This window comes from Phalangium opilio, unplaced genomic scaffold (assembly GCF_054372755.1).
Source record: "Phalangium opilio isolate 3A_F unplaced genomic scaffold, DU_Popi_V2 ptg000106l_1, whole genome shotgun sequence".
NCBI lineage: Eukaryota > Metazoa > Arthropoda > Arachnida > Opiliones > Phalangiidae > Phalangium > Phalangium opilio.
The window spans coordinates 4,103,695-4,127,340 of NW_028324208.1; the positions used below are offsets into that span (position 1 = coordinate 4,103,695).

At 33.5% G+C, this 23,646-nt stretch overlaps 2 protein-coding genes and 1 long non-coding RNA gene across 4 annotated transcripts; all 3 read left to right on the plus strand.

Annotated features, from left to right (window-relative positions):
• The first annotated feature begins 11,137 nt into the window (after positions 1-11,137).
• LOC149624241 (THAP domain-containing protein 2-like) lies at positions 11,138-11,703 on the plus strand. The gene is made up of 2 exons (XM_089852264.1): positions 11,138-11,599; positions 11,677-11,703. Exons 1-2 carry the CDS (start codon positions 11,138-11,140, stop codon positions 11,701-11,703), a joined length of 489 nt encoding a protein of 162 aa, XP_089708390.1.
• On the plus strand, positions 11,691-13,522 carry LOC149624242 (uncharacterized). Its single transcript, XM_089852276.1, has 7 exons — positions 11,691-11,768; positions 11,827-12,016; positions 12,070-12,441; positions 12,504-12,668; positions 12,747-12,933; positions 13,007-13,261; positions 13,375-13,522. Exons 1-3 carry the CDS (start codon positions 11,708-11,710, stop codon positions 12,188-12,190), a joined length of 372 nt encoding a protein of 123 aa, XP_089708402.1. The 5' UTR covers positions 11,691-11,707; the 3' UTR covers positions 12,191-12,441; positions 12,504-12,668; positions 12,747-12,933; positions 13,007-13,261; positions 13,375-13,522.
• A 3,836-nt stretch (positions 13,523-17,358) lies between these two features.
• On the plus strand, positions 17,359-20,885 carry LOC149624243 (uncharacterized). 2 transcript variants are annotated; one of them, XR_016374631.1, is made up of 3 exons: positions 17,359-17,480; positions 20,260-20,324; positions 20,401-20,885. It is a non-coding gene; the product is annotated as an uncharacterized LOC149624243 (long non-coding RNA). The 2 variants fall into 2 exon arrangements; XR_016374632.1 differs by lacking the exon at positions 17,359-17,480 and adding an exon at positions 19,334-19,436.
• The last annotated feature ends 2,761 nt before the right edge of the window (positions 20,886-23,646 follow it).

Sequence of the window (23,646 nt, forward strand, 5' to 3'; positions counted from 1 at the left end):
AAACATTTGACGAGCTAGCAGAGGGTACAAACATTTTTTTATTCCGTCACGGTTGGTACGTGAAAATCCAGCGTACCAAGAGTGAGAAAGATTGAAACAAATCTTCAATTTCGTTTTCTTAAAAGAATATACATTTTTGGAAAGGTAGCAATGTTGCTAAAAGCGAAGTTCATTCTGTCTTGTAATGACTCGTAAGTCTCTAGCGAGGCGGCAGTTGATACGCGGTAATAAACGGATAATTCTGGTTCGCAGAGGAGGAAGTCGGGAGTAGTACTGTCAACGAACAAAGACAAAACTTAAAGGAAAATTCCAGGGTGTAATTTTTATAGTTTAAATCGGTTCGTAATGGCTTAAAACCTCCAAATGACGTTTAAATATTTTTTCTTTACCCGATTAATTAAATTACATTAAATTAATGAATTTGAATAGGCGCCACCATTAGCTAAGAAATCGTCATGATGACGAAAAGGGGCTAAGCCTTCTAATTGGCCTTCTATCTCAACCAGTGAGAGCCATACGCGAAGCGTCGTCCGCTTAGGAAACGAGTTGTTTTTGTAATTAATGGCAGGACGTCTTAGACTTATTAATCCATATGAAAATGAACCCGAATATACGGAAGAAGAGCTTGAAGCCATGGAAAATTAAGCTAATAATCCTCCGGAAGCCCAAAATCTAGTCTTAGATATAAACATGGTGAGGGAAAATTGTAGGTGTGGTAAATGTTTACCAGTGTATTTAGGCCTTGGCGATGAATTGGAGCAAAACTTGGGCAAATACATAAATAATAAAGATGTGGAATTGGGAGTTGTTTGCTGCAAAGACAACCAAAATATACAACGATTTTTAAGAGTTCATGCGCCAGCCAACCCCCCAAATTGCATAATAGATTTTGAGGACTTTCCTCATAACTGCTTAAACAGAACAGTTCTACGAACGCATTATGTTATTTACGTGCGTGGCCTCAGAAGAGCATTGCCAATACCATCAATTCTATCCAACCAGTAAGTAATTTGTATTAACAACGGTAAATATTACTCGTCAGCCCTAAATGGTTCTAAACTATATTAGTACAGTGAAATTTGTTTGCTAGTGCAAGTTCTGGACTGTTACGGATTGGCAATACATTAATTATCACCGAATTCAGTATTAATGCTCTTTAAGGGCCAATCGGTACTCAGCGTATCGAAGTTTTTCTACTATGATATATCAGAGGCTTGGGAATAATAATAGAAGAGTGATTCCACTATGTACGCTATTGGAAATAAGAAGGCACTTTCCAGAAGTAGAGCCCTACAGATATATTGGATTTAAACCAGTAGCAGAGGCTATTGCTGCTTGGGATGACAATTAAAATAGTTTCATGTGATGTACTGTTGCGATATGCCGCAGTATTTGGTTTCTGTGAGTTAAAGGTGCAACATTTAAAAGTTTAAAGTTTAAGTTCCTGTAGTATTTAATATACTAAATTTAAAAGTTCCTGTAGTATTTAATATACTAAATTTAAAAGTTCCTGTAGTATTTAATATACTAAATTTAAAAGTTCCTTTAGTAATTAATATACTAAATTTAAAAGTTCCTTTAGTAATTAATATATAATATTTTAAGTTCCTAATAATACTAAATGAAGTAAAACCTAGTCAATTTAAAACATCTAGTGAATTTAAGTTGGAAACAAGCGAATTATACAATTTAAAAGGATATGGTAAAATATAAATTACTAAATCTAAAGTTGTGTGTTAAAATATTAATTATTAAATTTAGAGGTTTATGATAAAATATAATTACTAACCTAAATATTAAAAGTACGTTCCATTGGTTTAATCAAATAAGTAGTTGCTTTATTAAAATAAATACTGATACTTCCGGGGCTTTCAATAGTTCTTTAAAATTAAATTGTCTTAAAATTGTATCCCAGATGAAATTTTAAGATGGCTTATGTTTTAAAAAATGTATTTAGAAATCCATAAAGCAGAGGTACTTACTTTAATAAAACCTTTTTGGAATGATTATTTGATAGTTTGTGTTAAAATTGAAATTACTAAAGTTAAACGTGTGTTAAAATGTAATTTTCAGAATTAAACGGTTCTGTTATGTTACATTTATTACAATTAAGTGTATTTGCGCTCGTATTCCCATAAGAACATTTACGGGAACAATATTACAATTGTTTTTCTTGAAATTGCAAAGTAGTAAATTCTAAAACGTTTTAATTCAAATTAGTTAATTTGAGAAATAATATATCTGCTTGCTACATTTAATATTCATTGATTGTTTCAGCTTATTGAAGGTGCCTCTCAAAATCACATATTATATATTTGAAACCACAAAGGTTTAGTTGCTATAAAAGTAGTCAAACTTTCATTTGAATTTGAAGTTGGAATTTCAATAATTAACGTTTCTTACTAATCATTCATCAATGAATAACACTACTGAAACAAGTAAAAACTTTGTATACGTTTTAGTATTATTTTAACATAATGTTTTAATTAAATGAGCCACTAAACCGTTCATAATTTCATTAAAGTGATAGTCTCCTCTTTTTTGCTGCACTAACAAGGTCACATTTATCGGGTCGATATAAAGTATATAAAGACTTTTAATAATACTAAATGGCAATAATGGAAGTATACATGGATTTACTCCTAAATTTTATTTTATTTTAGATTGGTCAAATTTTTAATCAGCCAATTTGAGATCGAGATTACACTGACGAGTATGTAATTAAGATATTTGATTGCTATTAGCAGCCCAAAATTTCAAACATCTTTCTTTCTTGACATTAAATTAGAAACCTCAGATCAGACTTTGCCATAATTCTTGACGGAAAGCCTTGTGGTCTTGTATCTTGATATTTTTGATCATTCCTTGGCGAGAGTTCTTTTTTTCAAGTGTGCCTTACCTTTCCTGAAAACAGTGAACAACTGTCATAATTATGGCAACGCTTCAAACATATTACCTCTGTTTAAAATATGTCCCTTAAGAACATGCATGCCACTTTTGTATAATTAATTTTTGGATGGTCCTGATCCTAGTTATATTTTCAGTTCGTTTTATTAAAGTAAAAGGTATCGTTCTATTGGTAACTCTCAATGCCGTCTTTAACTTAATTTATCTTACCTCTATAAAATCATCCCCTAGACAAACTGAATTTATCTTAGTAATACCAAGAAGGAATTTACCATAAGAAGGCCTTAAAAGGCGTCCGGTGCACGCGTGATAGTCGACAATCCCCCTCAAGTAGTGTAACCCCGCACTTCGTACCTCCGTAGGTGTAGAATGTAGGTGTAGAGTGTAGGTGTAGAATGTCAAGGTCACAGTGTCAATGCCCTTTGCCACGCCCCCAACAGCGCCCCCTGGGGCAACAGCGCCCCCTGGCGGCAGCGCGCCCCCTCGCGGAAAAACCCGCGCGCCCCCTGGCGGCTGCGCCCCCTCGCGGGAAAACATTGCGCGGGAATCTGGCAGTCCTGTCTACAACTGTCTCTGTGACGTCATTGGCGGGAAAACACCTGTCAGTCTCTTCTACAACTGTATTTGTGACGTCATTGATAAGAGACGAGAATGGATAGCTTTAAACGTACATTGCCAAGGGTTAATGATAGGTTGGAAGTTGCGCAATCCATTGTAATGTAATTAAAAGGTACACGTAAAAGCGTAATTAATATATAAGAAATTCATCTTAGACGTAATAGTAGAGTAGAAAAAATGCTTGTCAATTAATTGTAAAGAAAAACAGAAAATATTGTGTTTTACTGTGTTTTATTGTAGTTTTATTGCGTCTGTATACGATTGACATGTGGGGATTCTGACAATCTTTTCACCCACATAGTGGGGACCCGACTTACATGTGGGGACATTTTAAAGTCCTCACATGTAAGTAATTAGATAAATGATATAATTAGACTAATTAGAGCCCAAATTAATTTTTTTAAAAAAGTCCCCACTTGTAAGGTACTTGGTCTTTTCACATTACAAGTGGGGACCATGGAAATTAACACATATCCGAGAGATGTCGCCAGAGGTTTTCACACACCCGGGTACCCAGTTGTACGAAATGAGGACCATATGGTCTCTTCGGCGTACATGTGGGGGCTCAAAAATGGGTTTTGATTAAAATAAGCACAGATAGATGTCGCTACTTTAGAAATACAAAATATACATTATTCAGCGATAACAATATAAAATCTTGTATCTCACAGACCGAACGGTGATTTTTTCATAATTTAATTACACTTGACGTACGAAAACTACTTTTCCTAATTCTTTAGGCGTCATTAAATTAACTTCGTTTAAAACATTAACTCGATTTAAAAAACTGTATGTCCCCAGATGTACATTAAAAAGATGGCCAAGTTCCTACATTTTAAAATGGGACTAACGTTACATATAATGTAAATTTCATCATAATTATCAATATTTTAATTAAAAAAAGTGAATTAAAATTAATTTTGAAAACATGTATATTAACGACCCCACTTGTCCGTTGAAATGACAGCGAAGGTCCCCACTTGTAAAATTATCTAGTTTAAAAAAATATCTTCAAATATTTGAAGGAACCGTAAAAATCCTATTTCTAAAATTTCATCATAATAATCTACATTTTAATTACAAAAGTATAATATACATGTATTTAGAAAATGTGTGTATAAAAGACCCCACTTGTCTGTTGAAATGACAGCCAAGGTCCCCACTTGTAAATTTATCGAGTGTGAAAAATTATCTTGAAATACTTGATGTAACCATATAGGCTTTGACACTAATTCAAAATCTAAAAATTTATACACAAATGTCCCCAGATATATGGTAGGAAGATGGTTTAGGTCCCCACTTGTAAACCTGAAATTGGCTCAAAACTTAAAAGTTAAGCTAGAAATAGGACTGATTACATAAATTTCATTCTGATAATCAATATTTTAACTATAAAATTATAATATACATGAAATTTGAAAATGTGTGTTTAAAAGACCCCACTTGTCAGTTGAAATGACAGTGAAGGTCCCCACTTGTAAATGTATCGGGTGTGAAAAATGAAATACTTGATGGAATCATATAGGCTTTGAAACTAATTCAAAATCTCTTAATTTATGCACAAATGTCCCCAGATATAAGGTAGGAAGACGGTTTAGGTCCCCACTTGTAAATTTATCGAGTGTGAAAAATGAAATTGAAATACTTGATGGAACAATATAGGCTTTGACACTAATTCAAAATCTAATAGTTCATACACAAATGTCCCCAGATATAAGGTAGGAAGACGGTTTAGGTCCCCACTTGTAAACCTGAAATTAGCTCAAAACTTAAGTGTTAAGCTAGAAATAGGACTGATTACTTAAATTTCATTCTGATAATCAATATTTTAACTATAAAATTATAATATACATGAAATTTGAAAATGTGTGTTTAAAAGACCCCACTTGTCCGTTGAAATGACAGTGAAGGTCCCCACTTGTAAATTTATCGAGTGTGAAAAAAGAAATTGAAATACCTGATGGAACCATATAGGCTTCGACACTAGTACAAAATCTAATAATTTATACACAAATGTCCCCAGATATAAGGTTGGAAGACTGTTTAGGTCCCCACTTGTAAACCTGAAATTAGCTCAAAACTTAAGTGTTAAGCTAGAAATAGGACTGATTACTTAAATTTCATTCTGATAATCAATATTTAAACTATAAAATTAAAATATACATGAAATTAGAAAATGTGTGTTTAAAAGACCCCACTTGTCTGTTGAAATGACTGTGAAGGTCCCCACTTGTAAATTTATCGAGTGTGAAAAATGAAATTGAAATACCTGATGGAAATATATAGGCTTTGACACTAATTTAAAACCTAATAATTTATACACAAATGTCCCCAGATATAAGGTTGGAAGACGGTTTAGGTCCCCACTTGTAAACCTGAAATCAGCTCAAAACTTAAGTGTTAAGCCTTTAAAAGGTCCGATTACCTAAATTTCATTATAATAATCAATATTTAAATTATAAAATTAAAATAAACATGAAATTAGAAAATGTGTGTTTAAAAGACCCCACTTGTCTGTTGAAATGACGGTGAAGGTCCCCACTTGTAAATTTATCGAGTGTCAAAAATGAAATTGAAATACTTGATGGAACCATATAGGCTTTGACACTAATTCAAAATCTAATAACTTATACACAAATGTCCCCAGATATAAGGTAGAAAGACGGTTTAGATCCCCACTTGTAAACCTGAAATTAGCTCAAAACTTAAGTGTTAAGCTAGAAATAGGACTGATTACTTAAATTTCATTCTGATAATCAATATTTAAACTATAAAATTAAAATATACATGAAATTAGAAAATGTGTGTTTAAAAGACCCCACTTGTCTGTTGAAATGACTGTGAAGGTCCCCACTTGTAAATTTATCGAGTGTGAAAAATGAAATTGAAATACCTGATGGAAATATATAGGCTTTGACACTAATTTAAAACCTAATAATTTATACACTAATGTCCCCAGATATAAGGTTGGAAGACGGTTTAGGTCCCCACTTGTAAACCTGAAATCAGCTCAAAACTTAAGTGTTAAGCCTTTCAAAGGTCCGATTACCTAAATTTCATTATAATAATCAATATTTAAACTATAAAATTAAAATATACATGAAATTAGAAAATGTGTGTTTAAAAGACCCCACTTGTCTGTTGAAATGACTGTGAAGGTCCCCACTTGTAAATTTATTGAGTGTGAAAAATGAAATTGAAATACCTGATGGAAATATATAGGCTTTGACACTAATTTAAAACCTAATAATTTATACACAAATGTCCCCAGATATAAGGTTGGAAGACGGTTTAGGTCCCCACTTGTAAACCTGAAATCAGCTCAAAACTTAAGTGTTAAGCCTTTAAAAGGTCCGATTACCTAAATTTCATTATAATAATCAATATTTAAATTATAAAATTAAAATAAACATGAAATTAGAAAATGTGTGTTTAAAAGACCCCACTTGTCTGTTGAAATGACGGTGAAGGTCCCCACTTGTAAATTTATCGAGTGTGAAAAATGAAATTGAAATACTTGATGGAACCATATAGGCTTTGACACTAATTCAAAATCTAATAACTTATACACAAATGTCCCCAGATATAAGGTAGGAAGACGGTTTAGATCCCCACTTGTAAACCTGAAATTAGCTCAAAACTTAAGTGTTAAGCTAGAAATAGGACTGATTACTTAAATTTCATTCTGATAATCAATATTTAAACTATAAAATTAAAATATACATGAAATTAGAAAATGTGTGTTTAAAAGACCCCACTTGTCTGTTGAAATGACTGTGAAGGTCCCCACTTGTAAATTTATCGAGTGTGAAAAATGAAATTGAAATACCTGATGGAAATATATAGGCTTTGACACTAATTTAAAACCTAATAATTTATACACAAATGTCCCCAGATATAAGGTTGGAAGACGGTTTAGGTCCCCACTTGTAAACCTGACATCAGCTCAAAACTTAAGTGTTAAGCCTTTCAAAGGTCCGATTACCTAAATTTCATTATAATAATCAATATTTAAACTATAAAATTAAAATATACATGAAATTAGAAAATGTGTGTTTAAAAGACCCCACTTGTCTGTTGAAATGACGGTGAAGGTCCCCACTTGTAAATTTATCGAGTGTGAAAAATGAAATTGAAATACTTGATTGAACCATATAGGCTTTGACACTAATTTAAAACATAATAATTTATACACAAATGTCCCCAGATATAAGGTTGGAAGACTGTTTAGGTCCCCACTTGTAAACCTGAAATCAGCTGAAAACTTAAGTGTTAAGCCTTTAAAAGGTCTTATTACCTAAATTTCATTATAATAATCAATATTAAAACTATAAAATTAAAATATACCTGAAATTAGAAAATGTGTGTTTAAAAGACCCCACTTGTCTGTTGAAATGACGGTGAAGGTCCCCACTTGTAAATTTATCGAGTGTGAAAAATGAAATTGAAATACCTGATGGAACCATATAGGCTTCGACACTAGTACAAAATCTAATAATTTATACACAAATGTCCCCAGATATAAGGTTGGAAGACTGTTTAGGTCCCCACTTGTAAACCTGAAATTAGCTCAAAACTTAAGTGTTAAGCTAGAAATAGGACTGATTACCTAAATTTCATTCTGATAATCAATATTTAAACTATAAAATTAAAATATACATGAAATTAGAAAATGTGTGTTTAAAAGACCCCACTTGTCTGTTGAAATGACTGTGAAGGTCCCCACTTGTAAATTTATCGAGTGTGAAAAATGAAATTGAAATACTTGATTGAACCATATAGGCTTTGACACTAATATAAAACATAATAATTTATACACAAATGTCCCCAGATATAAGGTTGGAAGACTGTTTAGGTCCCCACTTGTAAACCTGAAATCAGCTCAAAAATTAAGTGTTAAGCCTTTAAAAGGTCCGATTACCTAAATTTCATTATAATAATCAATATTAAAACTATAAAATTAAAATATACCTGAAATTAAAAAATGTGTGTTTAAAAGACCCCACTTGTCTGTTGAAATGACGGTGAAGGTCCCCACTTGTAAATTTATCGAGTGTGAAAAATGAAATTGAAATACTTGATGGAACCATATAGGCTTTGACACTAATTCAAAATCTAATAACTTATACACAAATGTACCCAGATATAAGGTAGGAAGACGGTTTAGGTCCCCACTTGTAAACCTGAAATTAGCTCAAAACTTAAGTGTTAAGCTAGAAATAGGACTGATTACTTAAATTTCATTCTGATAATCAATATTTAAACTATGAAATTAAAATATACATGAAATTAGAAAATGTGTGTTTAAAAGACCCCACTTGTCTGTTGAAATGACTGTGAAGGTCCCCACTTGTAAATTTATCGAGTGTGAAAAATGAAAATGAAATACTTGATTGAACCATATAGGCTTTGACACTAATATAAAACATAATAATTTATACACAAATGTCCCCAGATATAAGGTTGGAAGACTGTTTAGGTCCCCACTTGTAAACCTGAAATCAGCTCAAAACTTAATTGGTAAGCTAGAAATAGGACTGATTACTTAAATTTCATTCTGATAATCAATATTTTAACTATAACAGAAAAAGTTTCTTGTATTAGAGTGAGTTATTAAAGTCTTTGTGAGAGGAGGATTTATTTTGTTGTTTTTTTTCCTGTGGATTTATAGACTTATATACTTTTTTCCAGTATTGGTTATCAGCAGTGGCTTTCAGCACAAGCAAAACTAGGTCTCTATGTAACGACGAACAAATATTTTGTTTCATTATACAGAATATCGCGTTTTAAAATCCTAAATATCAGTATTGCTTTCTTCTGTTGGCAGTACGCAAAAACCTACCTCCCATAGAGACCTAGCATTGCTCGAACTGACCACCGAAGCTGGAACAGTGTATATATCGCGTCAGCTGCCGTCGGAGGTAAGGAGTAGAGCGAGGGGTTGGATATTTTGGATAAAATGTAGGGGATTTCGAAATCCAATTTGATTTCTTCGTGTATCGTTTGATTTCGTCGGATTTTGATTCATTTCAAGATTCGATAAATTCCCACGGATTTCGTCGGATTATATTTCCACGGATTTTGAGGTATTTCCTGTGATTTCCTCGTATTTTCAGATTTTTCTGTTGATTTCGTTGGATTCTGAGATTTTTTCTTGGATTTTGTGATTGTTTTAATGAATTTCGCGATGTCTTTACTGATTTTGTGATTTTTTTAATGATTTTTTTATTTTGTGTTTTCTTTACTGATTTTCTGATTTCGTTATTTCGTTACTGATTTCGGATTTTTGTAAAATTTCGAAATCAGCGAAATAAGTTTGATTTCATTCCGGATTTCTGATTTTGTTATTGATTTCTTATTTCTTAAGTTGGATTTCGTGAATGACCGACCCCTCGGAGTCGCCTATCCTATAGCGAGAAAAAAATTTCCTCACGCGTTTATGATTTCACAACAAAACGAGAGGAGAGGAGAATCTCGTCTGGTTGCCATCCATTATGACAGTGCAGAGAATGTAGGGGAGAATTATACACCTTCTGTTTTGTTCTGCCAACTACTGTTGGTTCTTTACATGTACATGAAAGAAACAGATGAAAATCGGGTTCGGGGTAGGAGTGTTGTTCAAAGACTGGTAAAAAGGAGACAGAAGTAGATTACCGTGGCGCGAAAAGTTTATTTTTGAATTTGGCTCTGATTTCCAGAAATCTTATGGTTGAAATGTATTTATTATTATCTGGGAGGGTTTCTAATTGTGTTTGATAAGGCTAAATATGTTTAAAATTATATTAACGGCTTGTTGAAAATAAAATTTAACATAGAATCGTAGCTTTAAGTTCATTTACTTCTGACAAGAAAATCTACGTGACGAATTGTAGGCGGATTTATATATAATGATAATGCATGAAAGGGATAAAATAGATCGGATAACAGAGACAGATAGCATCACTTGACGTGGGGCCTTTGGGACTTGGGCTAAATATATTTTTAAAAGTGGACAAGAAAATTTCACTCTTCGTTTCTCTTTGGGTACATTATGGGTTACTATACCGAAGGTTTACGAATAACTAAAAACGTGGACGTGGTCATGTGGTACACTGCAGGCTTGTGTTATGTGACTTAAAGGGATACTTTCTTTTAATTTCATTGCAATAAATCCCTATGAGGTTAATTTATTTCGATAGATAGACAAATAAGGATTCTGAAAATATATATGTTTTTATATTTTTGTTTAATTAATGATTTTTAAATTACGATTAAAAGATCCAAAATGCTATTGTTTTGCGATCATGAGGGCACCTGGTGATACAGAGTCGAACCACCGAAAAACGTTACTAGTTCGACCATGGTTCGACTCTACCACTTTCGACGTCATAAGTCTCTTAGGCTCCGTAGTGTTTTTTCCTACTGGTAGGGGGATTCATTCTGTGACCGCAGTATTATACATATTGACGGGAGTTCTGTCACTTCAGTGTTTATGTTTTTGTATTTGGCTTCAAAACCTTACTCGTCAATCTTCTTCGGTCGTGATAAAGATAATTAATGATTAAACTACGTTGTTAGCATGGTATATTTTCTTTCTTAGTCGGAATTAGTCTAAGTATCAAGCTAAACAAAAATGGATAGTGCTAAGCCTTTGCCTCCGATTGGTGGTAAAGTAGTAAAAGTAAAACGAAAGTGCGTAGTACCAGAATGTTTAGGTAATGATCAAGATAGTTCGCTGTCATTTCACAACTTTCCAAGTGATCCTGATGTGAAAGAAGAATGGATTAAGTTCATTAAAACCCTTAAGCCAAACTTTATGTTTAAAAAATACATGACTGTGTGTTCGAGACATTTTACCAGCGAATGTTTTGAAAGAGTACCAGAAGCCATAGAGAAAATAAAAGAGTCTTGTTTCTCAATTTCACTACTGAGACCAAATTTATTAGTAAAAGGGTCAATACCCTCAATTTTAACCCCATTATTAAGTGAAAAATCTGGTGCGTGTTTATCACAAGAGAATCCACTTACAAATATATCGCTCGGAGAATCCAGTGAATATTCAAATGTAAACCCCGCAAAGAAACGTCGAATTACAGTACGGATATTGTTTATTCATGTCTTATTTGAAAATAAATTATTATAATTTTAACAGAGTACTGCTGTTGTTCGTAGCCAGTTCATACAAACGCTACCACCTAAAATAATGGGTTTCGTCAAAGATTCTCAAACACAAACTTTTCTTGAAAAATTTGTTACTGATAAAGGTAATTGGTTTTCTAATTTGCTTCTAATGTAAAAAAAATTAATTTCCTCAAATTAAAGAAGAAATACCAGCTTTAAGGGATGTAGCTTGCCAGACAAACATAATATCAACTGAAACTGAGGATTTTGAAGTGAGTGCTAGCCAAGAGGCAAAACGTTTCTTGGATAGTGAATTAGACGAAGGAGAGACTCTTAATCCACTTGACATCAGTTATACACCCTCAGAATTACCCAAAGATGACATAGAAAAGTAAGTTCAGTTTTTGAACATTGCATATAGCTTTAACTTGAAATTTTTTTTAGTATTCGTCAATTCAATTTGGACTCAAAAACTGCTATGAAGGAGAAAAAATACATTGTTTTGAGAGTGCCCTTCTACAACTTTTTAACTTTTGTTTCTGCTGTTTATTGCCATGCACTATAAAAACCAGTACCTTAGGCTCTATGGTCACTGTGGAAGCGATTTGTGAAAAGGGACATAACCTTTTATGGAAAAGTCAACCATTAGTTGGTAGAAAGCCGATTGGCAATATCTTGATTGCGGCTTCAATTTTATTTTCTGGCTTAAATCCTACGCAAGCCTTAAGAATGTTTGACTTTTCTCGTATTGAATCGATTAGTCGTTCAACTTTCTTTCGTATCCAACGAAGTTATTTACTTCAGGCTACTCAAGAAGTAAGTGTTGCTAGTTAGAAAATTTTTCTAGTGACAATATTTTATAATATTTGATAAACTAGGTTTGGCAAGAGGAACAAAAACGATTATTGGCTTCGTTGAAAAAAAAGAAGCTAAAGCTAGGTGGGGATGCTAGGTCTGATTCCCCTGGTTTTTGTGCGAAATATGGATCATATGTCTTTTATGAAAGCCAAATTAAAAAGGTTATTCATTTAGTTCTTGTTCAAGTATGTAAAGCTTTGTAATATTGCGTAAGTGATTATAATCATAATTCCTTTATAAGCAAATTATTTAAATTATTCTAGTGTACTGAAGTTAAAAATAGCGTGGCGATGGAGCTCGAAGGCTTGACACGTGGATTAAAATTTTTAACTGATTGCCGCCTCAAAATAGCTTCATTAGTAACTGGCAGACACGTTCAAGTTCGTAGTTTTTTGAAAAAGGTTTATCCAAGTATCAAACACTGATTTGATTGTTGGCACATGGTCAAATGTAAGTTCTTTGATATTTGTAAATTATAAGCGCATCTGGACTATATTATATTTATAGTATATTTTTCACTCAGCTTTAAAGAAAAAGATTAACGCTGCCGCAGCAATTAAGAACTGTAATGTTTTGAATGATTGGAATAAAAGTATTCAAAATCATCTTTACTGGTCTGCCACGTCCAGTAATGGAAAGAGTAACATAATTGTAGCGAAATTCATGTCAGTTCTTCGCCATGTTGCTAACATACATAAAGGGCATGGAAAACCATACACAAAATGCAAGCACGGAGATCTGACTTTAGATGAAAAAAAACGAGACTGGCTCGAACCAGGTATAAATATAAATAAATGCTTTCCCTCAATTTTATATAATTTTAGTTTCAAAACTTGACTCAATTGCCAAGCCTAACTCTCATTTCATTTGACAAAACAATGTATATCGCAGGAACTCCACCCTTTGAAAAGTTGAGTAAAATCATTAAAGGGTTTGAAAAAGATGTTAAACAAATATCGCCAGAAACCCAAACCTCAAGCGTGGAAGCGTACAATTCTGTGCTTATACATTTTGCACCAAAAAATACGCACTATTCCTATCATGGAATGGAAGCCAGGTTTGACAACATTGAATAAAATATAGCTAAACAAAAGTGATCAATAAATAATAAATATATACACTCTAAGAAATGGAAGTGTTAAAAAGGTGTTAAAACGGTGTAAACCTTATTACCTTGAGTTTTTAGAGGCCAATTTAAAGTGTAAATTCGGTGTAAAATAACACTATTAAAGCACCGTTCGAAATTAAACATGAAAAATTATAATACTGCTGGTTTCTTAAATAAGGTCTTTCATTTATTTTCCATTAATGTTTTAATATTAAAGTCAATACAAACAGTAAAAAATTATTGATAAACGTACTTGTTAAACCTTTTTTTTAAGATGATATTCATGAAAGAAAACAGTTTTATCCTTTAAATAAAATTAACAAAGAAATTGGTAATCTGGCGGTGTTGTACATACCTTCATAAAACTATGCTAAACGTGTTAGGCGACACTCTTACAGGTGTTAAGCGATACTCTTAAAAAACGAGACTAGGTTAGATACTGGCCTCACAGTAGGGACAGCTTGAGAATCCAAAGTGGGGCACTTGCTTTTGTGACATGTTTTATCATTATTTTGAGAAAAATTAGAGTACTAAATGGATTATTTTTGTAAAATCTGTAGTGCAAATTAGATCAAACACGTTTCTGGTGCTCGAAAAACTCTAAGTGAAAAGACATTATTAAATTTAACAAGAAAGTCTATATCTACTGCTTGAATATTATAGCCTCCAAAACTAATTTAATACCCTATGCATTTGTACGAATTGAAAACTTTCTGCCCTTTTCAGAAGTTTATCAACCCGTAAAAATGACTTTATACGCAACAACCCTCGCTTAAAGAGGTATAGTTCTGCATGTGAGAACTTTCCTCCCTATAGGTGATGAAGTTCTCTCAAGATGGAACCCTGCTATGAATATAGCATTGATTGCTAATAATACTGCGGAATGGCGGATAATCAAAGTTTAATTAAACAGGAAAACCATACTCTATATTTGAGTTATACCTCATGAGTGGTCAAAATGAAGCTACTATAGTGTTTTTTACGTCATCGGTTTTTGCTTTTAAATCTAGGAAAAGTACTAGAATTTCTACTACTATCCTACCAAATAATCTCCCACTCTAAAAGGTGTTACGCGACACTCCTAAAGGTGTGAAGCTACACTCTTAAAGGTGTGAAGCTACCCTCTTAAAGGTGTGAAGCGACACTCTTAAAGGTGTGAAGCGACACTCTGAAAGGTGCTATGCCGCACCCTTTAAGGAGTTGCACAACACTAATATGAGAGTAAAAATTCACTTTTAGTGCGATATAAGAGTTAAAAAGGTGTAAAACTGCACCTCTGTTGCACAATTTTATACTTATCTTTGCCACCAATTGCTCAAAGAAGTGTTATTAAACCCTTTCAGGGGTGTAAATGAACACCTGTAACGGTGTCAAATTTGGACCCATATAAACTACTTATAAAGGTGTTAAATCACACTCCAATTTCTTAGAGAAAACTCCGAAAAAATACAGGCGAAAACTAAGGATGGAAAACCAAGATGGAATTTTTTTTCCCTAAAGCCAAAAATGGGGAGTACTCCGTTAAACCAATTATGCAAGCTTCGACTTTTGGTAAATAAATTAATGTAAAAAGTATGTCTGTTTAATTTGGAAACTTTTTCTAGGATATGTTGACATATTATTAGACAAGGTACTTTTAAAATCAGAACAAACCTATGAGGAAGCATGAAGCGGTAGTGAAAGAAGCAGGTCAGCCACCCCTAGACCTATGTCTGCCCAATTTGACCATCCAGAAAAAGACGAAGCAGTAGAACTGTACCTCACAAAGAGAAGATTCACACACTAGTGATAATGTGATACTTTTAAAATTTAAATTGCAATAAATATAAAAGGATGTTATCCTTCCATTTTGAAATCAATTGTTTGCATTTTTAAATAATTTTATGGTTTACACTAGAGACGAGTCGGGTCGACTTTCTTTTCGACCCGACCCGGCCCGAGTCCAACTTTAAAATTATAAACTTAACCCGACCCGAAAAAAAAATTTAAATAAAAACCCGACCCGACCCTATTAAATTTGTAAATGAACACGACCCGACCCGACCCTATTAAATTTGTAAATGAGCCCGACCCAACCCGACCCTATTAAATTTGAAAATGAATTCGACCAGGGTTGCCAAGCTGTACATTTTTTTGTCAACTGTTACTGTTTTTCTACCCTCTTTTATGGAACGGAGTATTCCCTTATTTTGAGCTTAGCATCTAGCGCGTTGCGCCCTCCTCCCACTTTCTCGCCCAAAACTTGTGAGACTTGAGTTGTACTTTTTCCAACCTTAAATTGTCGGGTTGGACCGCTGATCTATAAAAAGCCCGACCAGGGTCCGACCCAATAGAAAGTGAACCCGACCCGATCCGGCCCGATTTTAATTTTAGGACACGAAAACCCTACCCGACCCGACACGGAAAAATTTTGAAATTAATTTTGCCCGACCCGAACCCGTTTCGGGTCGGGTCGAAAAAGCCCGATTAAATCGGGAGCCCGACTCGTCTCTAGTTTAAACCTCCATTAACATAAAGACTGAATTTAAGAAAGTAAAATTTATTTCAAGACTAAGTATATTTCAAACAAAACATTTTTTTTTAAATTTACATCTCAGTGGCCATTTACCTGGGCCCTGGTTCCAGGTAACCCGTATAATTGTCAGATGGAAATTCCCTCCTTATTTTACTGACCACACAGCTGGGGATTGGCCTCCTTCTTCTCCTTCCCAACACTCTGTGTATCCATCGCGTGTATAACCGATAAACTAAGTATAAGTACACACTATAATATTTGATCACATTAATATTATAATTTACAATTAATATTTTAAACGTGTAAATACATACGGGTTCATTTCATCTGCTGCTGGCATAAAATTGTCCTCCCTAAATTCATCAAAAAGAATATCTAATATATTTCGCCGCATGATGTCGTTGAACGTTTCCGTTTCTATCACACAATTAAATTGTCCAATCTTCTCAATTAATGAATTATTGGCGAGTTCAGTGTCTCTGCAGCAGAAGCTTTCTTCAATCGTCGGCATAACAAAACAACAGCCACAATTGCACCTGTAGAAATAAGTGAAACTTATTTTCCCTAATTTTCTCTACGTTGAAATAGAGTAATGTCCATAGAGCTTAATACAGTCAAAGGCAGGGAATTGATGTTACTCCATTATACTAGAAACTTACCAATCAGTATTATTCAACCGATGATGAACTTGGTGGATTGGCTGTGCAGCGGCAGCCCCTTGTTCAGCCTCTGGTAACAGAGGCTCGAATTGGTATGGCTGCACACCAAATTCTTCTACTTCAGAAGAACTACCCTCGGATTCGTTAATTATAAACTGTTCAGAATTTTCTGAATCCAAAGAATCAGAGTTTTAAGAGTTAGAACTTTCATCCTCAGATTCAGGACCGGAATGATCAGAAATACTTTCTTCGTCTGACATTCTTAAGCATATCAGCAGACGACGATTCACCAGGCAAGCTGACCTAGATTCTCGTTCCTACTACCTTTTACTCCTAAAACGACAGTTTTCATTCCAACTACTAGCATCCAATCAGAGGCCGAACTTTACCTACGTAGGTAATGGGTTGAAAATGGTGGCCGATTTTAAATCTGGCGTTCAAAATTTTAATTTTTATTCACGTTTATTTTAATTAATAAATTTTTCTCGCGATTTCTACTGACCCCCATGTTTTTAGGGGTGGTTAATTTATAGAAAACCGATGTTAGTTTGACCAACTCAGATAAATCCGATTCTATCCCTTTAAGAGTCGCGTACAAGTGTCTTCATCGTTATCGGCGTTAATCTCTGTTGAAAAGGAGAATTAATTGTTGCAACTAATTGGAAGAATAGGAACTTGGCAATTCGGGCTTAACTCCGCCCCCAGCGCCATTATGGTATGTTTTTTAACAGAATGAAAGCTATATAAGCCCCTCCTCCTGGTAGGTTTTTTAGCACTACTGAAGGTAGACTGACGTTGCATGATGTAGTACTGCCAAGTCCCTATTATGGGTTTGATATAGCTTCTGGAAGGCTTCTGGTTTGTTCGCATTTATTTTGCAATTCCTTCACAACATGTTAGTTTTGGACTAATTACACAAATTTAAAATAATCCTAATTAAAGTGTCGTTTAAATGGAAACTGGTTCCAAGCGTAATTTGAATTACCGCAGACATTTGTGAGATATCAAGGTTAGATTAATTACTTTTAGATGAAAACAGTGGGGAAGTTATTTTGTCTCGGTTATGACAGCTAATCCACCTTAATCCCAATCGTCTTAAGTTGGGGCTATCTCGGGATTCTTGGAGGGGATTAACTGTAAGAAAATTAAGAAATTTGTCTGTGGTATGTTACAGTAGCAGCCGACAGACGAATTTCTTCCCGTGCCTCTCCTCCAAGGCGGGCGTATTCGGTGTTGGGATTTTACGGTTTACCGTTCTAGCTACCTCTCTCGTCTAGCTCTTTCCATTGACGTCATACGTGGGCGCCAAAGAAAACGCGAGCTGTCTTATATGAGATATAAAGTTTGTATGTCCGGAAAATGGTGAACGACATTAAAGACCGCTATATACGTGTAAACACGAAGGTTTTTTTCCATTCAAAATTGCTAATGTTCACCGTTATTTAGGATAATTATAATGTACCCATAGTAGACCTATATTTAAAATGAAAAGACCAAGTATTTTGTAACAAATTTTATTTCAAGTAGTAACTTTTTTCATTTTAATTTTATCATCGTCAGCTTTGGTTTGTTTTGAAAGGTGATGGCAATAATTCATTCTTATAATAGTTCGTAGATTTGTAAAACCTTACATTAAATTAAAAGTTCATGAAGTAAATAATATTTACCTTTCAGAAAGAATTAGTCTGAAAGCAACTAAAGGCGAAGCGCAACGCGCCGTTACCAGAGAGAATTTAGAAGGGGAGTGGAAGGGGTGGTTTGGAATGTAGCGCAACGTCGTATGCTAAACGATATCTAGGCAGGTCAATTTCCGGTATGATGCGTTTGTAACAGAGATATTTTAGAACACGTGACCGGAAACTCGCCTACCCCAAAAAGCTCAACGCGACATCTTGTTTGGGCGTCATCACGTTTAATAGAGTCAAGGGGGGGCCTTCCACTCCCCTTCTAAATTCTCTCTGCCGTTACCGCCTAAGATTTGAATTTATAACGGATAATCGGCCTCGCCCTAAACCATTGAAAGTTAGGTAGGGGTGAATAAGAAAGGGGGTATACAATTTTCGAAGTAGAGAGACGTTTTCTCTCTCTGTCTCTGGACGCAGCTAACGCGGATACTTGTTTCTCGCCCACGTAAGACGTCATAGTAAGGGAAAAAATTACTAGAGCCCCCCTACTACAAAAAGGAGAATCTCCCGCTTACCACCCCTGAAGGATGCTCCGACCTAATAATGCGAAGCGTAGACCTTGTACAGACCTTGCCTCTCCTCCACGAATCACAAGATAAGCCTATTTTCTGGCGATAGGGAATAAGGTGGATCATAAGTTAATAAGTTATTTTCCGTAAGTATGAAACTTATGCTAGAGACTTACTGAGAGCTATCGAGATGGACGCTAGAATTGAGTACACTCGGTTTTCCAGTCCATCTTTCTATTTAGTCTGTGTTAAGCCTTTGTCAACGTCACTTCAACACAAGCTCTCAGTAACCAGTGACAAACTTATGGAACATATCTTATGACCTTATGGTGGATTGAAAATATTAATTAGTAATAATTAGTAATAAATTAGGAAAATTGAAGCGTTTAAATAGTTTTTAAAGCCATAATTAATTACTTGAGACTCAATCGCAATCAGTGCCTACAGATGGAAAGTTCAAACAGAGAGCTTCGAACGGTATGAGTCGTAGGATTTAAAAGTATTGTAATAAATGCCGGCGCGATTTATCTATTATGAATAATTGAGGATCCTACCTTTATTTTCTACTATATTTTCACTCTGGAAAATCTAGATGTATGAATAGACAAAAAGGGTAGAAACACTTTGTTTCAATCGTATTTAGAAACTGTGGGTTAAATATTTAATAGGCTTCTTTTTACGTAATTGTTCAAATTACAAGGGAGGTAAATTAAAAGAACTAAGGCAATTTTAAAGCAAAATATTTAGTGGTTACAAATAATTTTCTTTTCAAGCCATTTTTTATTTTGAAATGTCGATAAATTTGGGAATGAAAACACCGTTATAAAGAAATTTGTTATAAATAAGTAAAACAACGTTAATAAAATACAATGCCAAACCAATTCTTCTCGAAATTTTTTGCAATATTATTCGCATTTAGCTTCTTTAAAATCTCTAGTCTTAAATTGATATGTTCTAGCATCACAGAATTAATTAAGGTTTCTCTTATTAGCCTGTAATAATGAAAAGCTTCAATAGTAGGAAGATTTTTAGGGTAATCGCGCTAGTTAAAATTGTTTGTATCTTTCAAAATCTCAAAAAAACATGAATACCTTTAATATGTTAATTTCTTGCTGAGCTGTGCTAATTAACTGGCAACTAAATAATTATAAATAGCAATTAGAAAAATGGTTTTGAACTAATTAATTAGCCAATTAGCAATAAGACATAAAATAGTTAAATTCAATGATAAATTAGTCATCTATTTTTCAAGTAATAAATTACAATTTCAAATTTCTAATTATTTACCTGTATAATTAAGGTCAAAAAACTGCAAGTAACAAATAACGCCTTAAAAGTGCCCATAGACTTCCTATTCCGCCTTTGGTAATGCATTTACCTTATTTTTAACAGTTTAAAGAACATAATAATTACATTCATAATCTTTATCCTTTAATTATAGCATATACTTAAGACTTTGCTCTCTCCGTTGCTTTAAATGAAGATTGAAAACTATAGCATTTCCAGTTCAAATATTCTTCATATTTAATTTAAATTTCCTCAAATTTGACGAACTAGACCCTTATTTTACTTACCAAAATGTTTTAAAGGTTCAAATAAGTATTCTTTTATGTTCAACATACCAAATAATGCTTATATTCAAGTAGTTATATTTGTCTGTTTAAATGAATCAAACAATTTTATTTCTACCTAAAGAAAACCAATACCTTAACATCAGATTGCACTTTATTACCACCGATGAATTATTAATTTTATATATATTTAACTGTGATAACTATAACCAACTGTATTTTTTATATATATATATATGCATTTATTACTCTTATATACAATTACTGTGAAAATTATAACCATTTGTAGTACAAGGCGGTAAACTCTGACTTTATGTAGCAAACAACAAATAAATAAAACATATGAATAATTCTTGGTGGCGTCAATGAATAACTTTAACGGTTGCATATGTCAAGCTTAAAATTCAATGCTAATATCTGCAGGCAGTCTTGGATTTGCATGTTTTGCCAAGATTGTTTTTTTCCAAGAGCTTTCCATATTACATAAACTGATTATCTTCAGGAATCTGAAAGATTTCAACGATATTTTCGAAGCCTTCTCGTAGATTATTTTTTACATCGATAACTGACAAGCGTAATCAATCTTGTTCCTACTAAATTAAGGAAAATTGTAATCATTTTAGTGGTTTAAAAAGCCAAATTTTGTAGCTTACTTCCTAAGCCTCGTTCCTTAACTTTAAGCGGACGTCCAGAATGCCAGAACACAGCCCACCCGATAACTTCTCTTCCTCGACCTGAGCAGGCTAGGAAATAAGACAAGTTTACTGGTCAAAAAATACTTTATTAATAGCTCAGACCATCTTTAATTCCTACTTTTATTAAAAAAATAATGTATGGGAACCACTATAATTATTTTCATATTAACACAAATTTCGACTCCAGGAGTCCAGTTGTACATTTTTGTAAACAGTGCTAGGCTGAGAGAATAGAGAGAGGTTTGGAATGGAGACCAGCCCACCAGATCACGCTTCTACCCCGTCTGCACTTCATGGTGTCCAGGGGCAAGAGTGGGAAATATGGCTGTTGCACAAGTTAAAAAATTGCCTGGTCCAGTTTAAAGATTAAATTGGAGTGGGATCAGTGATCCACGGTTCCACTAAGAAAATTCCTGGGTAACCAGAATGCACACATTAACTCAATTTTATTAATCCACTTCTATATCTTAGCAGACGACGTGCTCTTTTCAATGGTCGATAAATTTACAAGTGGGGACCTTCACCGTCATTTCAACAGACAAGTGGGGTCTTTTAAACACACATTTTCTAATTTCATGTATATTTTAATTTTATAGTTTAAATATTGATTATCAGAATGAAATTTAAGTAATCAGTCCTATTTCTAGCTTAACACTTAAGTTTTGAGCTAATTTCAGGTTTACAAGTGGGGACCTAAACAGTCTTCGAACCTTATATCTGGGGACATTTGTGTATAAATTATTAGGTTTTAAATTAGTGTCAAAGCCTATATGGTTCCATCAAGTATTTCAATTTCATTTTTCACACTCGATAAATTTACAAGTGGGGACCTTCACAGTCATTTCAACAGACAAGTGGGGTCTTTTAAACACACATTTTCTAATTTCATGTATATTTTAATTTTATAGTTTAAATATTGATTATCAGAATGAAATTTAAGTAATCAGTCCTATTTCTAGCTTAACACTTAAGTTTTGAGCTAATTTCAGGTTTACAAGTGGGGACCTAAACAGTCTTCGAACCTTATATCTGGGGACATTTGTGTATAAATTATTAGGTTTTAAATTAGTGTCAAAGCCTATATGGTTCCATCAAGTATTTCAATTTCATTTTTCACACTCGATAAATTTACAAGTGGGGACCTTCACAGTCATTTCAACAGACAAGTGGGGTCTTTTAAACACACATTTTCTAATTTCATGTATATTTTAATTTTATAGTTTAAATATTGATTATCAGAATGAAATTTAAGTAATCAGTCCTATTTCTAGCTTAACACTTAAGTTTTGAGCTAATTTCAGGTTTACAAGTGGGATCTAAACCGTCTTCCTACCTTATATCTGGGGACATTTGTGTATAAGTTATTAGATTTTGAATTAGTGTCAAAGCCTATATGGTTCCATCAAGTATTTCAATTTCATTTTTCACACTCGATAAATTTACAAGTGGGGACCTTCACCGTCATTTCAACAGACAAGTGGGGTCTTTTAAACACACATTTTCTAATTTCATGTTTATTTTAATTTTATAATTTAAATATTGATTATTATAATGAAATTTAGGTAATCGGACCTTTTAAAGGCTTAACACTTAAGTTTTGAGCTGATTTCAGGTTTACAAGTGGGGACCTAAACCGTCTTCCAACCTTATATCTGGGGACATTTGTGTATAAATTATTATGTTTTAAATTAGTGTCAAAGCCTATATGGTTCAATCAAGTATTTCAATTTCATTTTTCACACTCGATAAATTTACAAGTGGGGACCTTAACCGTCATTTCAACAGACAAGTGGGGTCTTTTAAACACACATTTTCTAATTTCATGTATATTTTAATTTTATAGTTTTAATTTTGATTATTATAATGAAATTTAGGTAATCGGACCTTTTAAAGGCTTAACACTTAAGTTTTGAGCTGATTTCAGGTTTACAAGTGGGGCCTAAACCGTCTTCCAACCTTATATCTGGGGACATTTGTGTATAAATTATTAGGTTTTAAATTAGTGTCAAAGCCTATATATTTCCATCAGGTATTTCAATTTTATTTTTCACACTCGATAAATTTACAAGTGGGGACCTTCACAGTCATTTCAACAGACAAGTGGGGTCTTTTAAACACACATTTTCTAATTTCATGTATATTTTAATTTTATAGTTTATATATTGATTATCAGAATGAAATTTAAGTAATCAGTCCTACTTCTAGCTTAACACTTAAGTTTTGAGCTAATTTCAGGTTTACAAGTGGGGACCTAAACAGTCTTCCAACCTTATATCTGGGGACATTTGTGTATAAATTATTAGGTTTTAAATTAGTGTCAAAGCCTATATATTTCCATCAGGTATTTCAATTTTATTTTTCACACTCGATAAATTTACAAGTGGGGACCTTCACAGTCATTTCAACAGACAAGTGGGGTCT

What these genes read in the sequence shown, in the direction of transcription:
- LOC149624241 (XM_089852264.1), top strand. Translation starts at nt 11,138, where the DNA reads ATGGATAGTGCTAAGCCTTTGCCTCCGATTGGTGGTAAAGTAGTAAAA. An exon ending in CAAAGAAACGTCGAATTACA is followed by an intron (nt 11,600 to 11,676) that starts GTACGGATATTG and finishes TGTTGTTCGTAG; the next exon opens with CCAGTTCATACAAACGCTAC.
- LOC149624242 (XM_089852276.1), top strand. Translation starts at nt 11,708, where the DNA reads ATGGGTTTCGTCAAAGATTCTCAAACACAAACTTTTCTTGAAAAATTT. An exon ending in AAAATTTGTTACTGATAAAG is followed by an intron (nt 11,769 to 11,826) that starts GTAATTGGTTTT and finishes CTCAAATTAAAG; the next exon opens with AAGAAATACCAGCTTTAAGG. An exon ending in CCCAAAGATGACATAGAAAA is followed by an intron (nt 12,017 to 12,069) that starts GTAAGTTCAGTT and finishes AATTTTTTTTAG; the next exon opens with TATTCGTCAATTCAATTTGG.